We start from the raw sequence: 26,467 nt of genomic DNA, 5'->3' as shown, positions 1-26,467 counted from the left end.
AATCCTGGCCTGAATGGACTGAGGTAGCTCCTGAGCTTTGTTGCAGCCAAGCAGAGTTTTTATCACTGCAGACACCTCAGTCTGACACATAACCCTATAAAATCCCTGAGGAGATCCAGCTCCTAAGGAGCTCTGAGGCAGCAGTTTGGTGCTAAATCTTCTGAAAGACCATTAAGTCAGCCCTGAGTTGATTTCTGACCTGATGTAGTCTTATGTCAAGCAAGAATAGACAGCAAGATGCACAAAAAAAACTTCCCAGCCATGTTTGGCTAGTGAAATGGACACATGCTGCAAATCACCCATGGGATTGGTCCTCTGCCCTCCGCTAGATCTCCCTCTCCCACAGCAATCCTGTGTGATTATTGCAGAGCTGAAGCACACTGCTTTTTTGGCAGATGCTGAGCTTTGTCGTCAGTCTGAAGTTCAAATTAAAATAAACAAAAAGTGCTTCCCAAACCTAGAGGCAGAAAAGAAGAGCTGCTACCTGGCATTTCTACAGGGAGAGAGATGGGGGACTGCACTGTATTCCCAGTCTGCTCCTGACTCACTCTGCGACTGGGGTGAGTCACTTCCGAAGGTCTCTCCTTGTAATGTCCTCTCTGCTCTGCAGGGAATGGTAATGCTCCTGAAAGCTCTTGCAAAGCTCCATTAATTATTAAATGCCTTTAAGTGTGTTACTGCCTGGGAGGAAATGCCTTGTGGAAACAGATCCCTCCTTCGTGGGCAGAAAACACTTCCAGGTTTGAAGTGAGCTTTAACTCACAGAAGAGCTCACTGAGTTGTAGGTTTTGTCTATGAAAATAGCTGAGAGAAAGGTGGTATCCTGTTCAAAGAATTACTGTGGCAATAAGACTTAACATTAGCAGCCACATAGCATTTATCACAGCAAGAAACATCATCCATCTAGTCTCTCCTTGATAGTTTGTTCCAATGATAGTCTACCTGGCTTAAGCTTTCATCAGCTGGTTCTTCTGATGCTGGATTAAAGAGCTCTTCAATATCCTATACTTCTCAACCCCTAAAAATGCTTATACCTAGTGACCAAGTCACCTCTCAGCCTCTTATTATGAACTAAAATGCTGAGCTTTGGTAAAACTTCACTGAAAAGCATTTCCCCAACTCAATTTTGAGTTGGACTGCTTCTCCACTAAGGCATCTATATCCATCCCAGAAGCCCTGCTCCGGTTCCTGCAGGTCCAATTTCATTTGCGACATTATGGCACTTTCTGTTCAAAGGACCCAGCCCACGCCTGTCTCAGAACTTCCCTCTTTGTTGCTGTTTGCATCCCAAACCCTCTGTGTCTCCTAAAACTTTTAACAGCAACAATTTCATCTTTATTTCTGGATTGCTGAGCTCAGTGTTGAAAAGTGTGTGGTCTTGTGCTAAGTTCTGCCAAATGCCACTTACGACGGCTCTTCAGAGGGTAAAACCGACTGAAACCCACTCTTTGAGATCTGCCAGTTCCCCTCTGCTGCACCCCTTTAACATCAGCTTTCTCAAGGACGTGCAGTGATAAAAATCTTAATCAGATTGTCAAGCAGCACATGATCCAGTACTGTAGAAAAGGCTAAACTTATTGCATCAACACATCATCCTTACCAGCCCAAATTATAAGAACATTAGAGAATTAAGTCAAGTTTGTTTGACAAGATTTGCTTTTCTTAAACTCATGCTGACAGGTGTTAATTATCCTGCAGTCCTTTAATTCTTCATAATTTTTCAACATCTTTCCAAGGCAACTGGGAGCAGTGCTAATCCTTAGGTTTGGGAAACTTTCCCATATGTTGTTCTGGAGCCCAGGGACAGCGGGAGAGCTGCTGGGAAGATGTGACCAATGGAGTGGCCACCCCTCCCACTTGGACTTCTGTCCTCCTTCAGACTTCAACAGCATCTTTGGGGTCTCCAAGCAGTGTTTCTGGATTTTGCCTTTCAAGGAGTAGACACAGTCCTGTCTTTTTTCACATGTGAGGATCTTAGCCTTCCTAGATGGAGGGATTGCTGCTTTGCTAACTTAATGTTTTGGCATCCTGCAGCTCTGGCTCTGCTCTGTGCAAACACCGGTGTGAGGAGGTGATACCAGGACTCTGCTGTGGTAGTGACCTGTGACCAAGCTGTCTCCACCAAGGAAAAGAAACCGCTGGCAAAATCCAGCCCTATTATTCCTCACCAATACCATCATGCCCATCCCCAAATCCTTCCAGATAAAGGTCTTTCGTTTGCCAGAGCCCCTGCCTACAGTTGGTCTTGCCCTTTCTGTGCTCTGTTGCCTCTGGGTCCTCAGGGAGGATATCTGCTGGGTCATGGAGACCTGCTCAGCCTGCCTCTGTCCCACCAGACAGGTCTGCCAGGACAGATCTGCACTGTGCACCATTCCCCAGAGAGGTGAGGTGGGGCCTTCATCACCACACCTTCCCCCAGACAGCGTGGTAATGAATTGTGCCATACTCTAGCTAGGTGCGTGCCAGCAGAGGGCAGGGACCACTGCCTCCTGCCGTGCATCCTGGGGAGATCCCTCCTGCATTACCGAGGAACAGGGCACCAGCTGTGATAGCCTGTGCTGGGGTGGGCCAGGCACTCACTCTCTTCCATGACGTCCCTCCAGTCACACATATGAAGTCGCACCCTGCATTGCAGGGACTGGCTGGCAGAGACTTCAGCTGGGGTGGTGCCAGGCTGCCCAGGCCACTGGAGACATCTCTCTGGGCCACCACCAGAGATCCTGCAGAAATCACTTAGTTGGGCCAGTGAAGATGGCTTGACTGAAGGCTGGCTAACTCTTCACCAAAGTACTGAAATCAATTATTACAGGAATTGGAAACAGTGGGATTTATTGTCCTTTGAGGTAAGAATTGGCTCCAGCTTCATCTCAGTCATCATTGGCTCTCAAAACCACAAATCCTGCTGTTCTCTTCAATACCTTTTATGGGAAGTGGAGAAATTAGCTAATTCCCCATTGCTCCCTCCCCACTTATTAGTGCTACAAAGGATTCGGTAATTATGAATAGAACTGCCAGGCAAAATGAAACTTCTCCCTTAAAATTGCATTTTAATTAACTCTGCTGGGTTCATGTGTTTCTTAGGAAGTGCTGATTATGCCTTGCTGACTCTGAGCTCTCCTTTTATGGAGATAGGAGACCCCAAGCACTAACATGGCCAAAGGGGTACAAAAGGGCCTTGTGTTCCCACTGGAGCTACACTGGAAGATGATTGTCTTCTCTTGATGGTAGTGGGGTGTTACTCCTCCAAGCTTGTTTAATCTATTTCAGCTGAGCAGCAAAGCAACTGAAAGCTATGACTGAGGAAGGACTGAAGAGGAGAGCTTGGGGCTTGGTGGGTGAGTGATGGTGATGTGATAACCTCTGCACCACACGAAGGCAGTGGTGGCGAAGGATCCCTGGGGTGTTAGCCCTGTGATGTTATCTCGGCAGCACTCCTCTGAAGCCCAGTGCCAGAGCTGCAAGGTGGCAGAGAAGGGACGGGGCAGAGACATGGCACAACTGGATGAGCAGAGCTTCTCCCAAAGCCCTGCAGTACAGGGAGGGGCTGCCAGCAGCTCCATGCTGGGAGGGAAACACCACCCACAGTGCCTGCCCTCCTTCATCCACTCCCAGTGCTGTGCTGTGAAATGGTGCTGATGCCTCAACAACTTTTCTTTCCAGCAATCCTTCCCAATTACCAGCTATCACATTTTTAATGTAAGCAAATTTGCAGAATGCTGAAAGCAAATTAATATGAAAATGGAGATATAAAATTTGACATTTCCTCCACAATAAGCAAGAGAAAAACCGTGCCACGTTTCCCAGCTAAACATAGTAATAAGAAGCCCCAGATTCAGAGCTGGTAGAAATGAAAATGCAGTTTCACCCTCCATGGTAGTAGTGGGGGCTGTTTAGTGAGAAACATGCTCTGGCCTCCTCGGCACCTCTCACATCTCGAAAGAATGACAGGGAAACTCCTGTGTGTGCAGTATTGCCAATGGCAAAAACAATGCCCCTGTTGAAGCCTCCAGTGCTGTGGGACATTTCACAAGTTCTGACTTTGCAATAGAAGGCTTTCTAGATGGAGAATGAATCATGGTTTATGAATGCAAAATTAAAGAAGGGCAACTTTAAAATAAAGCCTTATAGGTTTGCATGACAAAATTTTACAGCAAATAGTAATGTCTCGCTACTCCCCCTGCTATTTTCTGGCATGATGATGAAATGCAGTAAATAAATATGTAAAAATAATGACTCTTCCAGACCTTGTAGCATTCACTTTAATAGATGCTATTTAACTACACACAGAAATATAGATATCTACCTTTCAAACGCTCGTTACAAAGATTGGGAAGGCTGCCAAGAAAATGGTCTTTTTTTTTCCCCCAATAGATATCAAAAAAGAAACAATTTATATGTTGAAATTGCCTTTATTTTTTAATCCATAAATATTTGTTACTGACAAAAGTGGAAAAATCCTTAAGACTCTAAATTTTACTAAACTGATAATATTTTTGTTTACAGTACATACAGAATGTGCTTTTACAGGTAAGTATAACAACAAGAATAATACAGAGAAAAACAGTCAAATACTGCTCATCTTGAAGCTTGTTTAATGGTTAACCAAGAGTCTGTGCAAAGGTACAGATACAAATGTACTTCCTCTTCAGTACTACTGTATAATAAACATGGAATCCATAAACTGGGCTAAAGCACAAAAATATCCACTTAACCCCTCTTAGGAAATATTGTCCCCCAAACTAAAAATATTACAGTAAGAAGTGTCTTTCTCAGAGCCAAGAAATTCTTGCTACAAAAATGTCTAACGGGTTTGCAGACAGAAGGTCAGGAGCCTTCACGAAGTACGTGGGCAGAGGGTCAGAGTGGCGCAACGCACGTCTCCCTGCAGCAGAGGCAGTGGGGATGGAGACCTCCCGGACATCGTGCGGTCATGGCGGAGACACGGGATGCTGCTTCTTTCACTGCTGAGAGCGAAGACCTCTTTCAGATTTACACTAACGTGCTCAAACGGGATCGTCCAACTATCCCCTTGCCCCTGGGCTGCCAGCGGGTGAAGCGTAGGTTGGTTGTCCAAGCTGGGTTTTGGGCTCGGCAACGGCACCCCCTTGACAGCCATGAACCAGCGAAGAGAGGCTGGGAACGATACCTTCTACCATCCACTTACGGACATACAACACAGAAGTGGCTGTTCTCTAAGAAGCAGCCCCAGCACGGGCTTATTGCTAACAACACTTTTTATGAAAATATTTAAGCCCCTTTCTCACGTATTTCCCCTACTAACTTTTCACTCACCTGAAATATACTTACACATGAAATCCATATGTGTTAAATATATTTCAGCAGAGCCCCTCCTTTCAGATTAAGCACTAAATCTGAGACAAAACTAAGACAAGCTATTTCTCCATCACATGAACTGAAGATGGCAAACTGATCACAAATTAGAACACTTACTTCAAATACAATTAAAGTTACCCTGTTTTATGATGATTTTGTTTGTTGTGGTGGAAGAAGACGAAGACATCTTCCCAGCTACCAGGAACTACCCATCTCTTACAAAAACTTGATTCCAGGCTCCTGCAGATTCCTGGTGGGAATGCTTCTGATAGACACAAGAACAGAAATATGCATGCGGGAAGCCCAGGTTCATGGGACCAGCTTTGCAGCCAGCCAGGCGAGCAGAACAGTAGACAGAAATTAAATCTAGGCCAGGAAAGGAGGGCTTACTCCGAGGTAACTGTCCCTGTTTCTTCCCACCCACCCACCCCCATCCCCAAGTAACAGATCATCATTTATAAAAGGAACATTAAAACATTGAAAAATATTTCATTTTTCCTTAAAACACGATTCACTGGCATTAGAAGACTTTTATGACAAAATTTCCATTCCATGTGGTGATCTGTGTCGTTCATTAAAAATAGTTTTCCACATTTCAAAGAGTGATTCAATATAGCTTGGAAGCTTAGATTGGTACAGGGTCAGTCAGAACTTAATGATTGCATTTTACAGTATGCATGTATATATATGTGTTTGTGTGTGTATACATATACATACACGTATCTGTATTAATAAGAGAGTTGTATAAAATCCAGTGCAGCTCACTATTATGTGTTACTGCTTGGGGAATGCAAATAATTATCAGTTTGTAGGAAATAATACAAACTTTTCTACGTCACCCTCCCCCAGTCCCTGCGCATGCACTCTGGGAACTGGACGCTCCACAGATGTGTGTTTCCACCTGTGGGTTGGAGAAAAAGACAGATCAATTCTTCAGAGTATATTAGATTAATCAAGGCAGATTATATTTTACTGTACAGAGGAATGTGACTGCTTCCTGCTTTTCTCCTGAGTGCAGAATGTTACAGGGACTCAGACATGAGGAGAAGAAAGCAGAAAGGTCAAAGCGCAGGTAACAGCATCCCTTAGAGCTGCTGCCTGCTAGGGACCCTGACCAGAAGGAGAGCAATGGGAAATCTGGGGAACTGCATCCCCCCACCCCAGCACTCTCATTCTGAACAGACACTGGATTGCAACACATCAGACACGATGTGGCAGGACAATGGTGACAAACAATATTTATAAAAATGCTTTGCTGTTCTACAGTGTCTGTTGTGAGAAGGTCTCAAAGCACTTCATAGACATTATGGTATGAACCCTCATAATGCCTCTGTGGAACAGGTAAGTGTAAGTGTTACCATTATCATCACGTTGACCACGGGAACCGAAGTGCTGGGGACCAAGCTGTGGATCATGACACCCAGTCCTGGACCAAGTGTCCTTTCAGTGACAAACTCTCAGAAAGAGGAGCAAGGAAAAAAATGACATAAGAACACCTGTGCATGCTGAAATGCCACTGCTGTAGCTACCAACCCATTCCAGCACACAAAGCAAGCCATGGGAACACATGGTGCCCAGGAACAAATTGTGGTCATCCAGGGCATGGTGCCTTCCCAAATAAATTTGTTGAAAATTTTTTGTGGTGGTGGCAGAGTCCCTGAAGAGATTTGGCCTAGAAAGGCTTTTTGATGGTTCTTGTGGGACACATCTTCTTGAAACAGTTGAGTGGACGAGGAAATGGGGCTAAGATTTCTTTGGAGGATTATTGCCCAGGTAGGACAAGTTAGCAGAGGGCCTGTGATATTTCTCAGTCAGAATAAGAGAAGGCTCTGAGGTCAAATGGCCTGGAGAACAGCACAGCATCTGCATGGGCTACTTGAGTGAAAAATTTCCATATTTGCATCTGGTCCAGCAGCTTCTTAGTTCACACATGGAACATTTAGATGAAGACTAGAGCTTGAGACATACAGCTATAGAAATGGAAAGAGAGGAGTGTTCACCTACCCGTGGCCTCACATGGTCACCTCTGCTCCTTCGGCTCTGCCACCTCAACTCCTGGAGACTCTAGGGTGGACTCTCCTCTCCCACAGTGTTCACATCTCCCTGCTTGCAGAGGGGAAGATCCTGGCTTTGTTTGGGCCAAGAGAGAATGGAAGAGCCCCAGAACCTCAGCAGGGACTGCCTCCCCATCAGCCATGTGTGTTTCTCTTCTCTTCACAAGAGTCACAAACTTTGGTCTGTGGGAAGGTCAGCAAGGGCAATATTTGCACAGGGATTGCCTTCTGTGAAGAAATATCCAGTGACTGAGCTGAGGAGCTTGGAGGTAGTTAGGGGAGAGAAGCGTCCATAAAGGGAAGGGGTCAGGAGATGAGGTGTGAGCCTTTTCTCTCTCGTCCCTCCCATGCTGTGAACTGCCACCCTGATCTATAGACAATTCTGGTTGTTGCCCAGAATGATTTTGTCCAAGGCTGCATGGTAATGACCATCAGAACCATCGAGACTAAATAAGAGTGTCTTCCTTCCCAGCTCAGTTTCCGTCAAACAAAGCCCCAGTACTTCTCACAAATGGAGTCCTTTCTGAACACAGTCTCCATCAGGCAGGGCAGAAGAAAGCTCATGGACCAGCAGCCCCGGGACAGTCTGGGAAAGAGAAAGGCCACATGGCCACCCCACTGAGGCCCACTTCTAAATCCCACTGGGGGAAGATGGTATGCTCCTCCTGCCTACCCTGCACCAGAAAAATCTGGTGCTGCGTCATAAGCCTCCACACAAGACTCAAGGTCACAACGACCTACAATCATTGTATGCTACCATGTATGTTGAGCTGGGAATGTCATTAAGGCCAGGAGGTGGGAGGTATTTGAGGGGAGGGAGAAGGGCAGAGCTGATTTAAATAAAGTTTAGTGAAAAGCCATGTGGGAAAAGACTTGGTATGGGAATGTAGGACATGAAGAGAGAAGTACTATATGAGAACATGTTTACAGCCTGAAGTCAGTTGTCATTTCACCCAGAGGAGGGAGCATGCCTGCCATCGAATTGGCAGCATGGGTGTGTGCATGTGGTGGGGCTTTGAGTGCACACCGTGGATGGTGAGTGCTGGAGAGTGTCCAGCATTAACAGTTGGGTCTGGCTGGCCTTCAAAACCTCTGAGACCCTTTCCTGGCCACAGAAGTATGTTCTAGTGTCAGTTAGTTCTACAGAATTTGATAGGAACACAAATGCAAGAAAAAAAAAAAAAACACAACAAAAAACAAAGCAAAGCCCAATATGGCTAGAAAGCCAAAGGTAAAACTCTCACAAATTCTGGACCCACGAGTCTATGTTTTAAAGATTTTACAAATATACAGTATCTAATTAGCATTATATCAGATATACAACATGCCCATTTATTATAATTATGCTGGCTATATAATTTATATGCATGAAATGTAACTGTCTTCATGGTTAGTATTGTACTCAGTGGAACTGGAATTTGGAACGTTTTCTTGGGGGGCCATTACATGGAGAGAAAATAATGGAAAATTACCGACCTGCTTTTCGGTAGACAGACACCCTCAGCTTTGTGCTTCTGCTAAGGGCTAGAAAAAGATTTGCTACATATGGAGCTCTAGGTTGTAACTGAGAGGAGAAAATATCTTCAGAAACAGGGGAACTGGGCCAGTGGAAAATGCTATCAGGAAAATAAACTTCTTGGGAGAAATCCAGGCTCAGTGAAACGTGTGGTAGCCTTGCCTTGCAGGGATCTCAGTGGAGTCAGGACTTCCCCCAGCACAGGTCAGCAGTGCGAAGCTGAACAAATTCTGGTGCTTCAGGTTCAGCAGTGGCAAGAAGCTGAAGGAAGAGAAACCCTATTCCTCCTTCCTATTTACATGTTAGAGACACCAAGATACTAGAATGAGTGGAGAAAAGGGTCTAACAAGCATTTCAGCATATTTGTGCTTATTGAACACATCAACCCCACTACTTCCTACACTGAGAGAGCAGGCGATTTGTAGGCACTAGTATATTTTTATCTTATGAGTATATTTAATATAAACTAAAACTTTATTTCTCAGCCAGTCTATTCTTGTCCCTAGATCTGCCAGTCCCCTAGGAAAGTCTGCCCTTGAATTTGCTCCAAGGATGAGGAAGAACAGATGTATGGGTGCTGGCTGATATTAAGCGGTCTGGAGGTGATTCCCAGCAGCCAGAATCTTACCTGCTTGCTACAGAAAGACCAAACATGAGGGCTGGCATGAGGACCGAGAACAGGGCCCCTTCCCACCAGGACTGGGTGCTGCATTTCCTCCTCCCTGTTTTGGGCTGCATGAGACTGCTTCTACTTGTGGCAACTGAAAAGTCCTAAATTCATAAAAACAATGAGATAATGTAGGTGAGCCCTTGGAAGGAGCCATCTACTGCTATGGCTTTCTTTGACAGAAACTGATGCACGTCAGGAAATTTCCTCTATTACCCCTCACTATCATCTGTTTGCTTGCTTGGTTTCTTCTTATGTCACCGATGAAGGGGTGGCTTTAAAAACAACAACGTGGATGGGACTGTCAGAGAAGTCTTTTCAGACACTGAGTTATTAGAGGTTATCTTGGCCTATAAGGCCACTGCAGTATGGGGTGCTGTGGCCACCCCAGACCTTAATGAGTATCTACAATGCACGAGGTCATATCAAACAGTCACCTCTGTTTTGCTCGCTGTGCGGTAGTGGTGGTGTCCTGGAATATAATGCAGTTGTTCTACTGTATTGTGCCGTCGGGAGGCGAATGCTTGGCGCTTGGCGGAGGTTGGGGTCATACCTAAGGTATTGTACAAGTTATTTGAGGCACTAGGATGGGAGTGCATTTTTGTCATCCTGTAGCGATCCAAGACAGGTGTTGATACAAAGACGTCTGTGTGTGACAATGCCCGTGACATAGACTGCTCGGGGTACCCCGACCGCTCCGGGGAGAGCAGGGGGTCTTGGGAGTGGAGGCGCTCTGCAGACAGAAGCTGCTCATCTGAGAGGATCCGTTCATAGGACATGCTAAACTCCTCAGGCATGATCCTCTCAGGAGACAGCACTCTGTCCTGGGACATGGCCCTGATGGGACGGCGAGGCCTGTCCCTCTGGTTGGTCTGTTGAGACATTTTGATGACGTTGATAGGGAGTGTGCCCCGGGCTGCCAGGTCGGGCAGGTGTCTCCTCCTCATGTAGTATTCATCAGCCTCTTTGTCAGCTGTGGGAAAGGAAAGGGAACAGTTAGAAATGTCAGAGTATCATCCCACAGAGTGAAAAGGGGCTGTGTACAGCACACAGCCTTAGATCAGCCTCCTGGTGAGACCCGAGGAACCATCTACCAGCAGCTGGACCTGGGCATGGACATCCACATCAGGGTGCCGCCTGTCACAGACACGCCAGCCCTGTGTGGGTTGTGTCACCATGGGCTTATGGCAGGCAGAGAGAGTTATAATTGCATGCAGACAGGTGTAAGTCCCTGTTCAATGCATCACAGCTTCTCGCACCATGACACAACAGACTCCATATGCTGTCAAGTCCAGACCGTGGTATCGCATGATTTACACGAATGGCAAGTTATGGAGAAATTATCAAATGTCACCTTCACAATACACTTATAAAGAAAGCACAGGGAAGGTGAGCTGAGGCAGGCAAGTTCCCCATTTGAGGAACCTCATACCTCATTTCTGGCCTCAGATGTGGATGTGCTCTGGAATCCATGAGTGCTCTCATCACATTTTTAATTACTATTTTTGAATATTTGTAAATGTGATCACAAAGCAGGTTTGGTGGGCATGGGATGCTCTCTCTGAGACACTGAGTCATCTGCCTAAGGTTTCATTTTCCATTTTTTTGGAGATGGTTGCTATCATAGAATTTATCCAATGGAGTGTTTCTTTCTCAGTTTGCTTCTTCTGTGTCTTAAATGACCTTTTTATTGCACAGGAACTCAGCATGTGCGCACACGCACACACATAGCCACCCTCCTCTTTTTGGCTTTCAGACAAATGCCTTGGACTCAGAGAGGATGTTGGCTGCTGCAGATGTACCCTGATATATCACCTTAATCCTACAGCAGCTGGAATGATCTGATTCAACGAACTTGTAATTTGAAGAAACAACTCCACAATTATTTCAGATTTAAAAAACCCAAACAACAGAAACACAAAAACTTTGTGATAAACCCCTTTGATGTTCACATGCCTTAAATTGGGGTACTGGGATTACCTACCTGGAAGGAGGATTAGCAGTCCTTGGGCTTCAAGCCCAGTGCAGCTTGTGAACTGTCATGATGTACCTGTGGCTGCAGAGGTGTAAAGCATGGAACACCAGTCTCTTACCAGAAGTACACTGTCATAAGTGGAAGAGCACAACACTGGCCTCCGTTGGGCCAGGGGTTGAAGGCATGTTTAATGCTCAACATTGATCATGTGTATGAGCTTTTCTCCTCATTTCTTTGTCTGAGATGTTTTCTTGAGCATCTCCCATCCTTTCTGGTTCATCAGTGACTTCAGAAGGCCCCAGAGTGAGACTCATCCAAGACACCTGGCAGGCAGCCATCCTCTTCTTGAAGAAGACAGCACAACACCCACTGGTGTGCAGGAAGGGGATTCCTCATGCAAAGGTAAAGCAAATTTCTCCACCTTACAGAGGAAACAAGGTCTTTTGCAAAGAAACTTTATTTTTTAATCATGAGGCAGGTGAGGTAGGTGGTCCCTCTTCTGATACTTAGAGTCTCTGTAGGCATTCAACAGACATAATAGTTAAATATGGTGTGGAAATTTCCTATTTCCACTGACATAGCTATAAATCTATAGGTTTTATGCACCACATTGTCTGAGAAATGAAGACAATTGGCCAGCTGTCCCATGAGGCAGAGTGCTTTCAGAGGAAATGTCATTGCCTTATGATACATGATTGGTGCTGACAATATCCCAGAAGTTTGTTCACAAGGCAACAGTTACACATTGGTGCCTTAAAGTCTTCAGTCAAAGCCTGGAGTGCTGTAAGCATCCTGTGCTGGATGATCTACTCACTAATTTCCTCATCTCCTCTCCCACACATTCAGCGCTCTCTTCAATGCCCCCTGGACCCTGCTCCTCATGGTCCTGCAAACAGTCCACATAACCCAGAGGATCTGTGAGGAGGATGGCTGATCCCCTTGTCTCAGCATCCAAAAGTACAAGCTGAGAACATGGGTGCTGAAATGCACAGCCTGTTGGCACTGCTGCTGCTGTCAACCTCTTCTTTATAGCCTACACACCACCAAGGCGTGAGGATTGCCCAGAGCTCTCCTCTACTGGCATGCTTGCTGTTGATGGGATTTGCTCTCCAGAGTATATTGTAGGAATGAGTCTTTTTTTTTGCAATCGTCAAAACCTTCTTGGAAGAGTATCTCATTGCAGATATCAGACAGCAGCTTCCCTGGCCTCAAACTCTTGTGTCTTTAAAATCACCTTCTAGGAAGCCTGAGAAGGACTGGGGAAGCTCCATATGGCCAGAGCAATTTTAGACATTTTTATTCTATAATGTGGCCATAGATAGACTTGCACACACTTAGTGTGCACAGACTTGATAACGATGCTTGAGGCTGGGTGCAGAATAGGAGCTAAGCCATCAGCACTCTGGCACTTGGCCTCTGCTCTGGATGAGAGAAGTTCCACTGGATTTGCCCAGGTGACTCTAAATAGATGTAATTCAAGCAGAGAACATCCCAAATGGAGATGTGCTTGGATGCGCACACCTGGCTGTAGTAATTGCCAGCAGGAGCTAAACCAGCTTATGTGAGGTTTACAGTGGTCTGAGTCTGCTAGTGAGGCAGCAGAATCAGCTGATTAAAAGTGGTTTGAAGTTGTTCCTTGATAATTTGGACAAAAAATGCAGCATGCTTTACACTTTAAAAGTTTTGCCAATTAGGAGCATTAAAGATATCCTTTCCTTCCCTTTTTCCATCGTGTAAACAATGTAGAAGTTTGCATGGCCTTTTGCTGGCAGTGGCTAAGCCATTCAGGGAACTGATTTCGTTTCAAAGGTGTTTCTAAGCTCATACAGGCTGTCTCCTCCCGTGATGCTGAGAGACACATTCAGATGTTGGTACAGCTATTCCGGGAACATTTTCAGGTGTAGAAAAACTTCACATCTCCATCTCAAAGGAATCAAAGCCGAACTGGCAGTTTCTCATGAACTACATGCTGGTTTAAGCAGGCACCAGACAGACGTTTAACAGGCTGTTGCCTCTGAAAGGGGGTGTCAGTTCATGAGCGTTGCTGAACCAGTCATGGAGAACTTACCTTGACGAGAGGCCGAGTGTGCTGTATCACACGCATGCCTTCGCGCCAAGGGAGATGCTCAGCACAGCTCTGTAACCACAGCGTTTCTGCACCCAGGGAAAGCAATGAAACGAATACAGCTCCAGGCTTTTGAGACTGGAGACACCAGGTGCTTCACCCAGTGGGTGGGGGTGGGAACTGTGGACATCTGGTTGCATAGTTTGCTAAAATCAAAATGTCTCTGGGACCTGAAACCATCCAGTCTGATTCATCTCATCCTCATAACACCAGCAAGTTCACTGGGATAGTGAGGCTCTGATACTGCTACCCCTTATCTTTCCATTGACACTCATATGAAAACTGACTTTTGTAATTTTAGCCAAAATAAAACTACAATCATATAGGTTCCTCCCTCATGGATGTGCTTAAAAATTAAAAAATGTGTCCTAAGTGGATTCCAAAAGGCCATAATTGATGAGCAGACAGAAAGAAATACTGGTGTATTGATTGACAGAAATTTCTCTTTTTTTTAAGCCAGTCTCATACTTCTGGGGCTTCACTAACCTTTTTCAACATGTGGAACTGGAATTACTGGAAATCACATTTTCTGCACAATTTCTGCATTTTTTTTTTTTTTTGGTCCTGTCCCATCCCCCCCGCCCCCATTTCTGGAACATTGACCAGGGCTGGTATCACCAGATTTCAGGAGTGTCTGAGTGCTTCATCTGACTTGGCTTTAGGATAAGCTGATGTCCTGGTTTCAGCTGGGATAGAGTTAGTTTTCTTCTTAGTAGCTGGTAGAGCGCTGTGTTTTGGATTTAGGATGAGAATAATGTTGATAACACACTGATGTTTTGGTTCTTGCTGAGCAGAGTTTACACCAGTCAAGGACTTTTCAGCTTCTTGTGCTCTGCCAGGTGCACAAGAAGCTGGGAGGGAGCATAGCCAGGACAGCTGACCCAGACTGGCCCAAGGGCTATTCCATACCATATGACACCATGCTCAGTATATAAGCCGGGGGAAGAAGAAGGAAGGGGGGGACATTGGGCGTGATGGCGTTTGTCTTCCCAAGTTACCGTTACGCGTGATGGAGCCCTGCTTTCCTGAGGATGGCTGAACACCTGCCTGCCGATGGGAAGGAGGGAATGAATTCCTTGCTTTGCTTTGCTTGTGCGCGCAGCTTTTGCTTTACCTATTAAACTGTCTTTATCTCAACCCACAGGTTTTCTCACTTTTAGTCTTCTGATTCCCTCCCCCATCCCACTGTGGGGGAGTGAGCGAGCGGCTGGGTGGGGCTTAGTTGCTGGCTGGGGTTAAACCACAACAGCTGATTTGTCCTCAGGTAGCTTTTTCTTCCCTTCCCATTTGGAGGGAAAGCCCCAAATGAGTGCTCTTACACATCTCACCTCTGTCTAAGGTGCTATCACAGAAAGGCAGAGCACAGCTCCTCTGACACTGTAGTTAGAGAAATGAGGTACATTTGTGGCATTCTGGGAAGATAGTGTGGAAAAGCCAAGGATATTTTTTCTTCCCCTGGTTGTAGGATAACAAGGTTAAGATATGTGCATATGTGTATGTAGGTAAGGCCATCATAGTAATTTCTTTGCTTTTCTTAAAGGTAATTTGCTTCTCTTTCTCTGCAACTCCAGTGTATTTCCTCTTTGGGCTTGTCTCACCTGTTTTAATTGGTTTTAACATTTTCAAGCTGCCTAGTCATTTGTGATGATTCTGTAGCCAATACCAAGTGGTTTAATATGCCTGAAAATATTAGCTTCCTTCCTGAGTGACCTTTCTCACTTAGCTGGAAACAGCAATTCCCTGGAGCGCTGTGCAGGACAGAATTAATACAGCTGCTCTTGCTCAGCCGCGTGTTCCCACACCCACCCACCGCTGCTCTTCCCATGTGCCAGCCTGAACAGAGCTGCCAGGGCAAAGCTGGCATAGGGCTTCCCACGGAGATGGTACCCTGCCCCTCAGAGATCCTCCTACCTGGCTTCACAGGCAGCAACCCTAGATGGGTTTCCTGTTGTCTATGCCCTGGGGAGGTAAACAGCCATGGAAGCAGAAAACTCACTGCTTGCTTGGGACCCAGTTCTGGCTGGGTTCTATGCAGCCAGCAACCTGTTTCCTACTGTACTGTAAAAGGCCTGGATATCTTCAAGCCCTTGCTCTGGAAGGAGAAGAAGCCATGGTGCTGCTTTCTCAATCAAATGCCAGCAGAGGTGAGTGCCTGCCCTGCCAATCCAGCAGTGATGAGCTCCCCTCCCAAAGCTGGGCGCGTTCCCCAGGGACACACAGGTGCAGGCAGCATCTCTTCCTTGTTGCATGAATCCCTTAGATGAGTCTCCCAAAGTGGGATGTACTTCAAAGAGACGAGGTTCCTGATTCCTGGGTAGCTAAAGTAGGGTGAGGTCAATCTGATCATACCCTTGCTGAGCTGTCTCCTCATCTCTGGCAAGGAGGTACCAAATATTCTTTCTTCCTGGATGTGCCTTGATTATTCAATTTAGATGTTCTTGGGCAGAAACTGTCTTTCACTATTTGTCTCTGCTAACTGTGGGAAAATAAGTGACCTTTAGCTGTCTGTCAAGCCTGAAGAAACCCAGACAAATAGCTGAAACACAGATTAAAAAAGTATGTAATGCCTTTTGTTTTACTTGAATAGAAAAATTATGTTTGTTAATGAGCTCTTCACAACATTTGGGTTTTTTTTAACCATGGCACAGAGTTCATTAGAAACAAGTAATTTTAAATATGAAAAATAACCCTCCAATAATTCATTTGCAAAACCCAGCATTTAGATATTACTTTTTGTGGATTTTGCGTTGTCTTTAGCTCCTTCATATGTCATAAGAAAATGATATCGCTGGTATATTACAAGGGAAGGTCTAGGAGCTGGGTGCCTATTTTCCTTTGGCTCAGGAGAAGACCAGCTTTAAGAAAGTGATTCAGTGATTCTAGAGGTGCTGAGTATATGCAAGCCCTGTGGGAGCATGAACTGCTTAGCACTTTTAGAGCTGAAACTGCTTATTTAGTTACTGAAACAGAGTGTGAGGCAGTTGGTTTGGCACTTGTCGTGCTTTGTGAGAGGATGGGTTGGTGCCTTGCAAAGATGACTGAACTATATCTAGACCTGTCATTGATGGGTAAATAGTTGGTATTTCCATTGCAGTGTGCAGAGATTCCCTTCTAGGGTTGATGCTGCTGAAAAGTTAAGGGGCCACCCTAGCCAATGGCCAAAGATTAACTCTCATGTTCTTAGATTCAGGTTGACTGCCAGGTATCGTCTGAATGGGGACAGGGATGTTAACTGTCCAGAGGGTCAGGAAAAGCTCAAGAGAGGGAGACTGACTATGCTAAGCACATTCTTGAGGACATTTAATCTTGGGACCTTAACACAAGCATATTTTTGTCATTTTAGACAAATAGGAAATGCAGTGCTAGACTTTAATACTTATTCCCTTCTGCTGTGATCTATTGAGGGGCAGGTTAGGCAGGTTGGAGCCTGTCTTTTCAACTGCTGAGCAAAATTTTCTGCACCCAAGAGGTCAGACTGCTAAGACACCACTTAGTAAGGTATTGCTCAGTGCCTGTGTGGCATTGCTTGGTGTGGGTGAATTCATACTCAGTGTGAATCAGGTAAGCATTGCAGGAGCAGGTAGAGGATAGTGTTCAAATCTGACATACACTTACAGATGTTGGCTGTGGAAGGGGTGGGTTAGCATTCATTTGTGGTTTTTGTAATGTTTCAGTGGGATACATCAATAAATTTAACATAGAGCTTAAGGAAATTTCACTGAGCATCTATGCACAATATGTAAAGCAATAAATGAACCACAGGCTGGAAGAGGTCTTGACCATCTCCTGCATCATGACAGGAGCAGCCATCGTTGCTGTTCCTGGTGAGCTTTTCTCTAACCTGTTCTCAGTGATGCCAGGAGAGAGATCTCCCAGACTCTGAACAGGAATTATGTATCCCAGGTAATCCCAGGCCCTGCAAATCAATTACAAATGAAACAGCAGTTTTCAGGGCTATCCAGGGGGTATATTTTTTGTGCTGAGAAACTTTCATTTCAGCTGAGAAACGAAAACAAATCATTACCTCAAAATGGGGACATTTTAAAGCAGTAATATTACAATGCCATGATTTCAAGTGTTTTCCAATATCAGATAGTATCATCCACGCTGCTCAAGAATGCAGACAGTTGATCACTGGGATGCAGCAAGGGAAGTGTGAGATCCAAATGTTACCAGGGAACAAAGTTCATGGCAGAAGCAGAGTTGTGTGCATGGCACACTGAACAGGGAAGATGGCAGGCTCCAATCACAAAATACCTCATCTCGTTTTCCAACACGATTAAGCACATGCTTGCTTTTAAGCACATCAAATGTATTTGCCTCAAAGTTAAACATACACCTAAGTCCCACATTGAAGCACCAAGGAGTGGGCTGAGATTTTTATGTGCTACATTTCCATTCCATTTTCTCTTTTGGATAATCTTCCACACAGAAATTTGTTATGGACAGTTCAAAGGATTCCATGCCACTTAATTTTGTGTCTCCCACTTAGCTGGCTAAATTGGGAATGCAGATTTCGTACAGACTAAGGAGATAGGATCTGCTCCTCATCCTCACCTACCTTCAATGAAGCTACTGCAAGTATATACACCTACGTTATTTCTCTAAATTAGGCAGTGTGAATACATGGCTGCATCCAGAAAATGTTCATGGAAACATATAACAAACTTAGTGTCTGAGTCTGCAGAGAGCATTTGCCTGCACAAATATAACTTATTTCATAATCCCACCAAAGCTGAAGAGTTTGCCATCAGTAACGGTGATGGGCTGGAGCATTACAGGGAAGTTGGCAGAACAATGCAATACATAAAACAGCAAGAAAGAACAGATACTAAGTAGTGTGAAGAGGGCAGTGAGCAACATGCTGAAATATCAGAGACGCACCATGGATCAGTGTAGAGCACAGATCAGGATCAGATCCGGACACATACACCATGAAACACGGCAGATTGCAGCACTGCTCAAGGCAGTCAGATGTGCTCCTACTGAAATAGATGCTCTCAACCATTTCAGCAGCTTTCTGTTGGCCTGAATTTGTCATCTGGTTCCAGCTACCCCCACGGATGGCAAGATATGTGCCCTGGGTATGCCAAGGTGAGCTCAGCTGACCTGAGGCAGCCAGCCAGCTTGGCTCATCTTGACTCTGGCAGAAAGAAAAAGGATTCTCGGATGACTTTATCAGGAGCAGATACGAGGCAGAGTAGTGGGAGACAGCACAGCAAGGAGGTCAGTAAGCAAATAACCACACGTGCTCTCACAGTAATGAAATGACTCTTTCTCTGTACTCTTCCTTGATGGGAAGTGACAGCCAAAAGAATCATTACCAGAGATGCCAACTTGGGCAGTGCAACGACAGCGAGAAGATTATTGCCTTAACATTGTGCCCACTGTAGCTTACAAGCCAATGAGATACAAAGGAAATGAAATGAGCTGACACCTACTTAGTCTCTTCAGAGAAGAATATTTACTTGGGTTTGTCTTGACGGCAGACTCATAGGATGGTGGGAGATGTGAGAGGTTCTGGAAGGACCGGGAGAAAGACAGATCATAGGGTTCGGTGGCAGAAGTAAGGATGTTGTTCATTCGCGGCTTGTCTGAAAAAAAAAAAAATAGAGAAAGGCATGTCCACAGTGTGCACCAAAACAATTTGAGAGAGGAAAGCCATTCCCACAAACTCCGGCAGGGAGAAGAGCTGTATCTGAGCCAACGTTAGTGACAGGCTGTTGGACGTAATTCAAACTGGCACCAGCAGATTGGTGAAAAATGACGGTGTTGTCCTGTCACATTGTTTCCTTGTCCACAGTGATTATGGAGAGAAGCAAACTGCTGTCTCAAAAGCACATGGACCAACCAACCCTCCTCACAGTGGGACAGAGGGTCTGGGGGACTGCGAGTCACCTCACTTACCATGGAGGGCTGTGCCACAGTGCTGTTGACTCACACCACTGCAGCCTGCATGAGTTCAGGCAGCATCACCTACCTTTACCTCAGCAAGCTGTGCTTTCCCCATCCTCAGAGCCATGGGAATGAATCTATGAGGTTATTTTAACCTGGTAATCAAATTGCTATCTCATCATGCCAGATTTCTGACTAACGCTCCAAACCTGGAGGCTCCTGGGCAAAGCTGTTCCATGGCCCCAGGGGTTCTGGTGGGCTCTAGAGATGGCCAGGCTTCCCCTGCATGCAAGAAAGTGTGAAGTGGAGCTGTGGGGTGCATATCTGGGTGCAGACAGAAGACAAGGCAAGGTTTGGAGAGGTTTCTGAAGCAGGAAAGGAGATGCCATCCCTGAGGGGTGGAGGATGCCCCTCTACTTATTTTCATTTTGTTGGTCACTGAGGGGGTCCCCAGCCAGTGTCAAAATGCCCACTGTCAGGATGCTAATGCAGAGGGGACTGTCAATAAAGATTAGCATTGGGCCTAGATGTTAAAAGTCAAGTCCAGACAATCTGCAGAGTTTGTCTGGTATTGAAATCATGGTCCTTTGCTGCAAGCTGGATGGAAAATGGTTTTCATCAGCTCAGCCAAGGGAGAGGGACCTGTTGAACTGTATTTATAACTCCCAGGTGTTCAGATATTAAAACAGGCAGAGATAATAGTATTAAAAACAGCAGGAACTTCAATTATTAGAAGCAAAGCTTGAAGAGACTACAGTGGGCTCTGTGAGAGCTTGCAGCAGTGATGGGATTGCATTAGCTGGGTCAAAAGGCCAAGGAGGTAGCCACTTCAAGTATGGTCTGAAAATGAAATCGGAGGGCTAAGCTCTCTGATACAGCTGAGGAGCTGCAGAATGCCCAAGTCTTGGGTTCACACATTGCTGTTGTGCACCCTCTAAAGCACGCTCATGAAGAGCAATGCAACATGGCTCAATATGCACTCATGTGCCTCAAGACCCTCTTACCTCCTGTGAACCATGGACTGGTTGAGATTAAAGCACAGCTGCCGAAGAATAATTGAGTGGCAGAGGAATTTCGCCTCAACAAATGTGTTGGCTTTGTGTCCAAATATTTGCTAACTTCCCTCATCTCCCACAAAAATTTAAAACAAAATCCACCCAAGTAGAGTGCAGATATTTCAGAAGACATTTTTCTAGAGTCACAAATTAAACTGTTTCCTGCAAAAAAAATTTGCAGGAGTCAGGCCGTTGCCTCCTCTGCTGCCTTTCTCCTGCATGGAGTCCTGTTTGTGTTAGACAGCAGTACATCTTCCTCCTCTCTGAGTGCTCACATTTCACTACGTCCTTGGTGCTCTCTGTTGCCTAGAAATGGACCCAGCAGATCCCATGCATGTCTGTGCGTGGGGCTGCAGAGCTGCCTTGACAGCTTTTCTCCCACTGTGACTTCCCCTAGATATTTTAAACCTTCTGTCACCTACCCTTCACATTGCACACATGCTTCTCTGTCAAATACAGGCTGAGACAGTCTTGTCTTCCAGAGCAAACCTGCTCATGATTTCCCAAAGGCAGTGTGGTCAGAGCACTCCTCTGCACCTTTCAGCAGAGTTACATGCCCAGTGCTCAATTCAGAGACACCTGAGCCATTTGGGGTATGCCAGGGTATTTAAGATGCCCACAAAGGGCTGAAAGGAGTGATGTGGGACCTAGCAGAGATCTGATGCCACCCATGTGTAGGCACTTGAATGACAACTACCATGTCAACAAACCCAACACTTTCTCCTTCCTGCCACTGTCATCACTGATTCCATGCACTCTGCTGCTCCATGAGCTTCCTCGCAACGAAGCTTACTGCAGAACAAATCACAACGGTGCACTCCTTCCCAGCCATGTCCAGGGTATGACCGTGAGTGGAGGAACAGCTTCCCCTCTCCTTGGGTACCAGTCTGGCACCAGCATGGGATACTCCATCTTGTGCAATCTCCCACCGCTGCCAGCACAGCAAGGTGAGGGGGAAGGAAACTGCTCTGTCATGAACAGGGGCTTGGCACGTTTCAGCAAGCACCTGCATGCTGTCCTCTGGGCTCAACAACTGACAGCCAATGTCAGCCACCCCGCAGAAAAGGAAAAGCCCAGGTCTCTGCTAGAGCATCATTTTGTTCCCAGTTCTGAGAAATTATGAGGCACTTTCTTTTAGAATTTACCAATGGTGAAAATTTCCTCTTAACAATGCAATAACTATCTTGGTTAATAAACTCTTCTTTCCTATTGCTTATGTATGTCTCTGCACTCCTGGAATAGGTTTATTGTCTGGCAAAAAGAACATAGCACCAAGTGAGCATATAGCTAATGTGTCATCTCTCTGAGAACAGTATTTTCTCGCTGATGACTTCAATCCATGTCTAATAGACTGACTGCAGGATTAGGAAGTGCATCATATTCATCAGGGTGCTGGAAACAATTGATTAGATATTATCCAGTAAACAGAGACTATATCAGCATTGAAACTATGTCCCCACTCCTATTCATGCTTGTGTGGCAAGGACCCTGGGGTAACATCTCTTTACAAATTTCTCAGCCAGAACCTGTATCTAATCTCCATTTTGCATGGAGGTTTGGACATGCTGAAATAAGCCCAGTCATATATATGGAACTTGTGTTCAGTGCCAAAGCAGGAGCATTAATTGACTGCTTGCATGAGATGTGTGAAATTAAGTGCCACACATTTATCTGATGGGCTTGTGCAGAATCAGTACATCTTACTGCTTTTTCCATCCAGTCAGTCAGGAACGGACCATAACGATTTTGGCAAATGAGAAGTCACCTTGAAATCCACTACCCATCATTCAGCAAAATAAGGGATAAACTGAAATGACCAAAGATAATTTCAGATGTCTTTTGCATAATGTAGTTTGAGGGCAAGATCAGAGAACTGAGAGACTCCAGTAAGGAGAAATATCTTGTGCAATTTGTATTCTGGGAGCAGTTCAGCAGAAGTTTCTTAGTAGTTCTTTACTCCTGCAATATAATTGAGTCATGCTTTTCTCTGGTCTCTCTTCTTTTTGTTTGTGGTGTTTGTTGGCTTTTATGGGAGATACAGGACATAATTAATTAACAGGATGTAAATAAAAAGGTCTCTGCATTCCCTGCAAGGCAGCTGAGGTTGTATGCTGCTCTGTTCCCCAGCATTCCCCATCATTCCAGTCCAGCTGTACATTCTGGGCAATGGGAGATGACCACTGGAAAATGGACAATGTCCCATGGTTACTAGGATTACCTTTGCAAGTCAGTCCACATTTTCCTCACCATCATCCCGCAGCCACATGCCGTTTTCTGCCTCTCTGATACATCGTGCATTCTGGGCACAATTTGAAAAGTTATTTGCAGAAGAACATGGAGGAAATGAAGCTCACCCAGTGAGCATACAACAGAGATGGGAACGTCATCCAGTAGTGTAATTTCTCTTGATTTCTAAATTCTCTTTGCTACAGCCTCAAAGTAACCACACCTTTTTACAGGCAATGCAACATCTTAAAATTCTGCCACTGTGTCTCTGATTAATTCAGCAGGAGAGGGCTCAAGTGTGCAGCATTTCCTCATCTACTGAGCATCAGTGTTTTCACAGTGCTCTGACCAGAGTGCCATGTTGCTCCAGCCACTGGCACGGCTGGTAGCATGGCACAGCACTGCCAAAAACTCGCTAGGCTGCACAATGTTGGCACGATAAGCTCAGGAAGGGAGCAGGCATCTCTGTGGAGAAAGACTCTTCCTTTGCAGCTCTAATCTCTCTTCTTGGACACCTACCAAGCAAGAGCTGTGCATTTCTTCTGCTTCATGAGCCAGACTTGTTGAACCAGTCCAAACCCTGTTGTATTTCCATGAGAACCAGTGGACTCATGGGCCAGGCTCAGAAAGGCTCCCCTGCTCCATTCAGACCAGGCTTTTGCATAAATACTTGTGAAGGTGCTGTCCTGGAGCAGACTGGCAGAGAGCTCTGCACCTGAGGAACCAGGAGCACTGCCTGCACTGATGGATTGCCAGAAGAACATTTTTCCTGCTACATCTCGTGTCCTGAAAAGGATATATGGCTTGTCACCCACATGGAGGTTAGGGGACGGCAGTTCCCTCTGTGCATTGGGGATTGCAATTACAGCTGGCCTCTGAGTGGACATATGGATTCACTCCTCTGCTTTGTGCATGCACTCGACTGCTTTGCAATCTATGAAGGAAAGAAAGTCACTCTAAGCTGAGGAAGACCCTCATTTCACTGTCAGTGCTTTGCAAACTTTCTGCAAGCACAGGGCTCAGAAGCAGTTCAGGATTTCTAAAGCTGGATGCTTGTGTTGTGGAGATTAGACCTGAAGTCTTGAAGTGTCTTGCTCTGCCCCTGTTCTTGGAAGACAGTTTCTGTTTCAACGTGTTTACATGAGGCGCAGAACCTTTGATGTACAAGGACAAGAGCAGATGATACCCAAGACAAAGAAAGTGAATTTATGCAAAGTTTTAAACAAAGCTCAAGTGGCAAAAGGGATGTGCTCCATATTTGCATTTGAGTCTGCACATATGTTGTGTGAATTTTGCAAGACATTTCAACAGATGCCTTTTAAAACATTCACCCAGAGAAAGCAAACAATGTCACCTAGGAGAAGCTGATACAACCAAGCCTTCTGCTGCTCAGCTTCAGCTCAGCATAGCTTCAGTCCTCTGTCAAAGCACACGCTGCTCCCCCAGCACCGCCTTCTGCTCAGCCATTTGAAGGCTCAGACACAAAGTCTTCTCTGATTCTAATGCAAGCTCTTACAAAGGACCACATTCCTCAGGAAAATCTGGTAGTGGTTGATGACATTTGGTAGCCTTCTGTGCCAAGGCTTACCACCTCCTGAGCCATCCTGGAAGTGACATACTGTTATAGCAGGCAAAGAACTGATGTACACAGACTCGAATTAAAATTTATAACATATATCTTCAGTGTTTGCAAGGGGAACTATGTTTTCACACTTCTTTTTTTATGTTACAAACACTGTTATTAATAGTCTTTTGCATCTCTTGTGATGAATCTCAAAGAGTTTCATACATTTCCAGGTCAGATCCTCCATGGTGTAAATCAGCAGCTCTCCAGTGAATAGCTGCCCTCATTTATATGAGCTGGAGATGTGGGATTTTAAATTCAGTCACTGATAAAAAACCTCTGCATATCAGGATGGTGCTAGGATTAGGCCTTTCAGGGCTCATGGCTGAGAAATGAGCAGCAATCTGAAGGGGTAAGATGCAAAGAGGATGAGGTACACCAGCACATTGCAAGATAATGCCCTTAAATGCTACAATATATATGCACAGCATAATAATATACCTGAGTTGTGTCACCCAGGGGCTATTAACATGAAGATGCTTCTGAGTACACAAAGTGCTTAACTGAACATAGCATAGTTACACACTACAATGCAGGGTGAGAGGAATAATGTTGCCAATTAAAATCAAAGGAAAAACTACAGAAAGTAGAATTGCACTTAGCAATCACAGCAAAAGATATATTCACTTCTCCTTGAGTTTGCTGCCTTTTCACAGGGATGCAGAAAACAACACATGGCTCTGGCACCATAGCAGCCAGCATATAGGACTGTGCAGAACTGGGATTAGGACTAATTCTTGCTGAATTTGAGACTGTGCAATTGAAAACTGTCAGCCTGTTAACTCCTTTCACCTCTGCGAGTGCCTCATTCTCAAAGCTTGCCATTGCATGGAGAGGAAGCTGGTTCAAAGAGAAAAATGCATCAGCATGTTTGGTCCTGGCAGCAGACAAACAAGCTAAATAAGCCAAAACTAGCTCTAGCTGCTGAGAGAAACAAAACATCCATCTTGAATGAGGTATGTGTGACTGTCTCCCTTCAGCCCTTTGGGACTAGGGTCCAAGCCCCCAGAGAGGCTGAAGGGGTTAAGGGACAACCACAACCTTCTGGTGGAGTCATAGTGAGCTCCACACTGATAGCACTTCTAGCAATGCAAATGGCAAAACAGCCCTTTGTCGTAGCAGTTTTACATACTTTGATTTTTATGATGCTGTGATTTTGCCTCCAGAACTTTTGGTCTTTTTCACCCGTCTCAGATTCACTAGGAATAAAGATGCTGCTTCCCCTTGCTTATGGTTTGAGATTTTGTGCTTCTGTAAGAGGAATCTGAGGTCAGTGTCAGAGCTATTCAGCTCATGTTGGCCCTTTGCTTAATAACTGTATTGTTACAAAGAGAAGCTCCTCAGGTTCCTCCCACAGGTGAGGGTGGAGACACAGTTACACAGCTGAGTTTTACTCCACAAGCCTCAGTGCTTTATTTATGACAGTCACCTGCTGGGTAGAACATGGGCCATGTCATAGGTGGCATAACAATATTCACCTGCAACTTAAGGCATCCATACTTGGCAGATGGTCTGCACCTTGAGTTGGGAGGCTGCTTTAGCCCTGCCATACTAAGACCATGAAAAGAGTGATTTCTTTGTCCAAACACACAATGATGTATTTAATCTAAAAAGCAAAGACCAGTTGCTTCAGTGCTGAGTGCTTTAAAGTTGCCATTGAAGTCCCTTAACTGTTCTCAGCCCCAGGGTTATTCTCTGCCCTCTACATCACTGACTAAAGGAAGGTCAGCACACATGTCATCAGAGGCTAGGCACATCGCTTAAGTGCAGCCACGGCCCCAACAAACCAATACATCCCCTGCACAGAGGTTGGCTCTGCACTGTAGGACATTGTTAGCAAACTCTCAGGTCAAGACAGGTAAATGGCAAGCCCGATTCACTAACTTCACTAACTCCAGTCTGCTTTGTAATTGTCTAACTGGAGCTGTATTGCAACACAACAATCTGTGTACTTTGCTTTGCAAAGTTGGTGTGCAAACCAGCTGAATCGTCAACT

General features: G+C 45.3%; 1 protein-coding gene across 2 annotated transcripts in view; it reads right to left on the bottom strand.

Annotated features, from left to right (window-relative positions):
- Positions 1-5,784: 5,784 nt before the first annotated feature.
- Positions 5,785-26,467, bottom strand: part of SHISA6 (shisa family member 6) — a 264,335-nt gene continuing 243,652 nt past the window's right edge. Inside the window, exons 5-7 of one of the 2 annotated variants that reach the window (XR_015703346.1) lie at positions 19,113-19,265; positions 7,339-10,544; positions 5,785-6,235 (exon numbers count right to left, since the gene is read on the bottom strand). Coding sequence is in view for 1 of the 2 variants with exons in the window: in XM_009463421.2 (XP_009461696.2) it covers positions 9,997-10,544; positions 19,113-19,265 (701 nt within the window). In the remaining variant the exon portion in view is untranslated. Of the gene's footprint in view, positions 10,545-19,112; positions 19,266-26,467 lie in introns of both variants that reach the window. The other variant, XM_009463421.2, reaches the window with a different exon arrangement.

Source organism: Nipponia nippon, unplaced genomic scaffold (genome assembly GCF_047370975.1).
Source record: "Nipponia nippon isolate SJK-2023a ecotype South Korea unplaced genomic scaffold, ASM4737097v1 scaffold_14, whole genome shotgun sequence".
Lineage (NCBI taxonomy): Eukaryota > Metazoa > Chordata > Aves > Pelecaniformes > Threskiornithidae > Nipponia > Nipponia nippon.
This window is presented reverse-complemented; position numbering and strand designations above follow the sequence as displayed.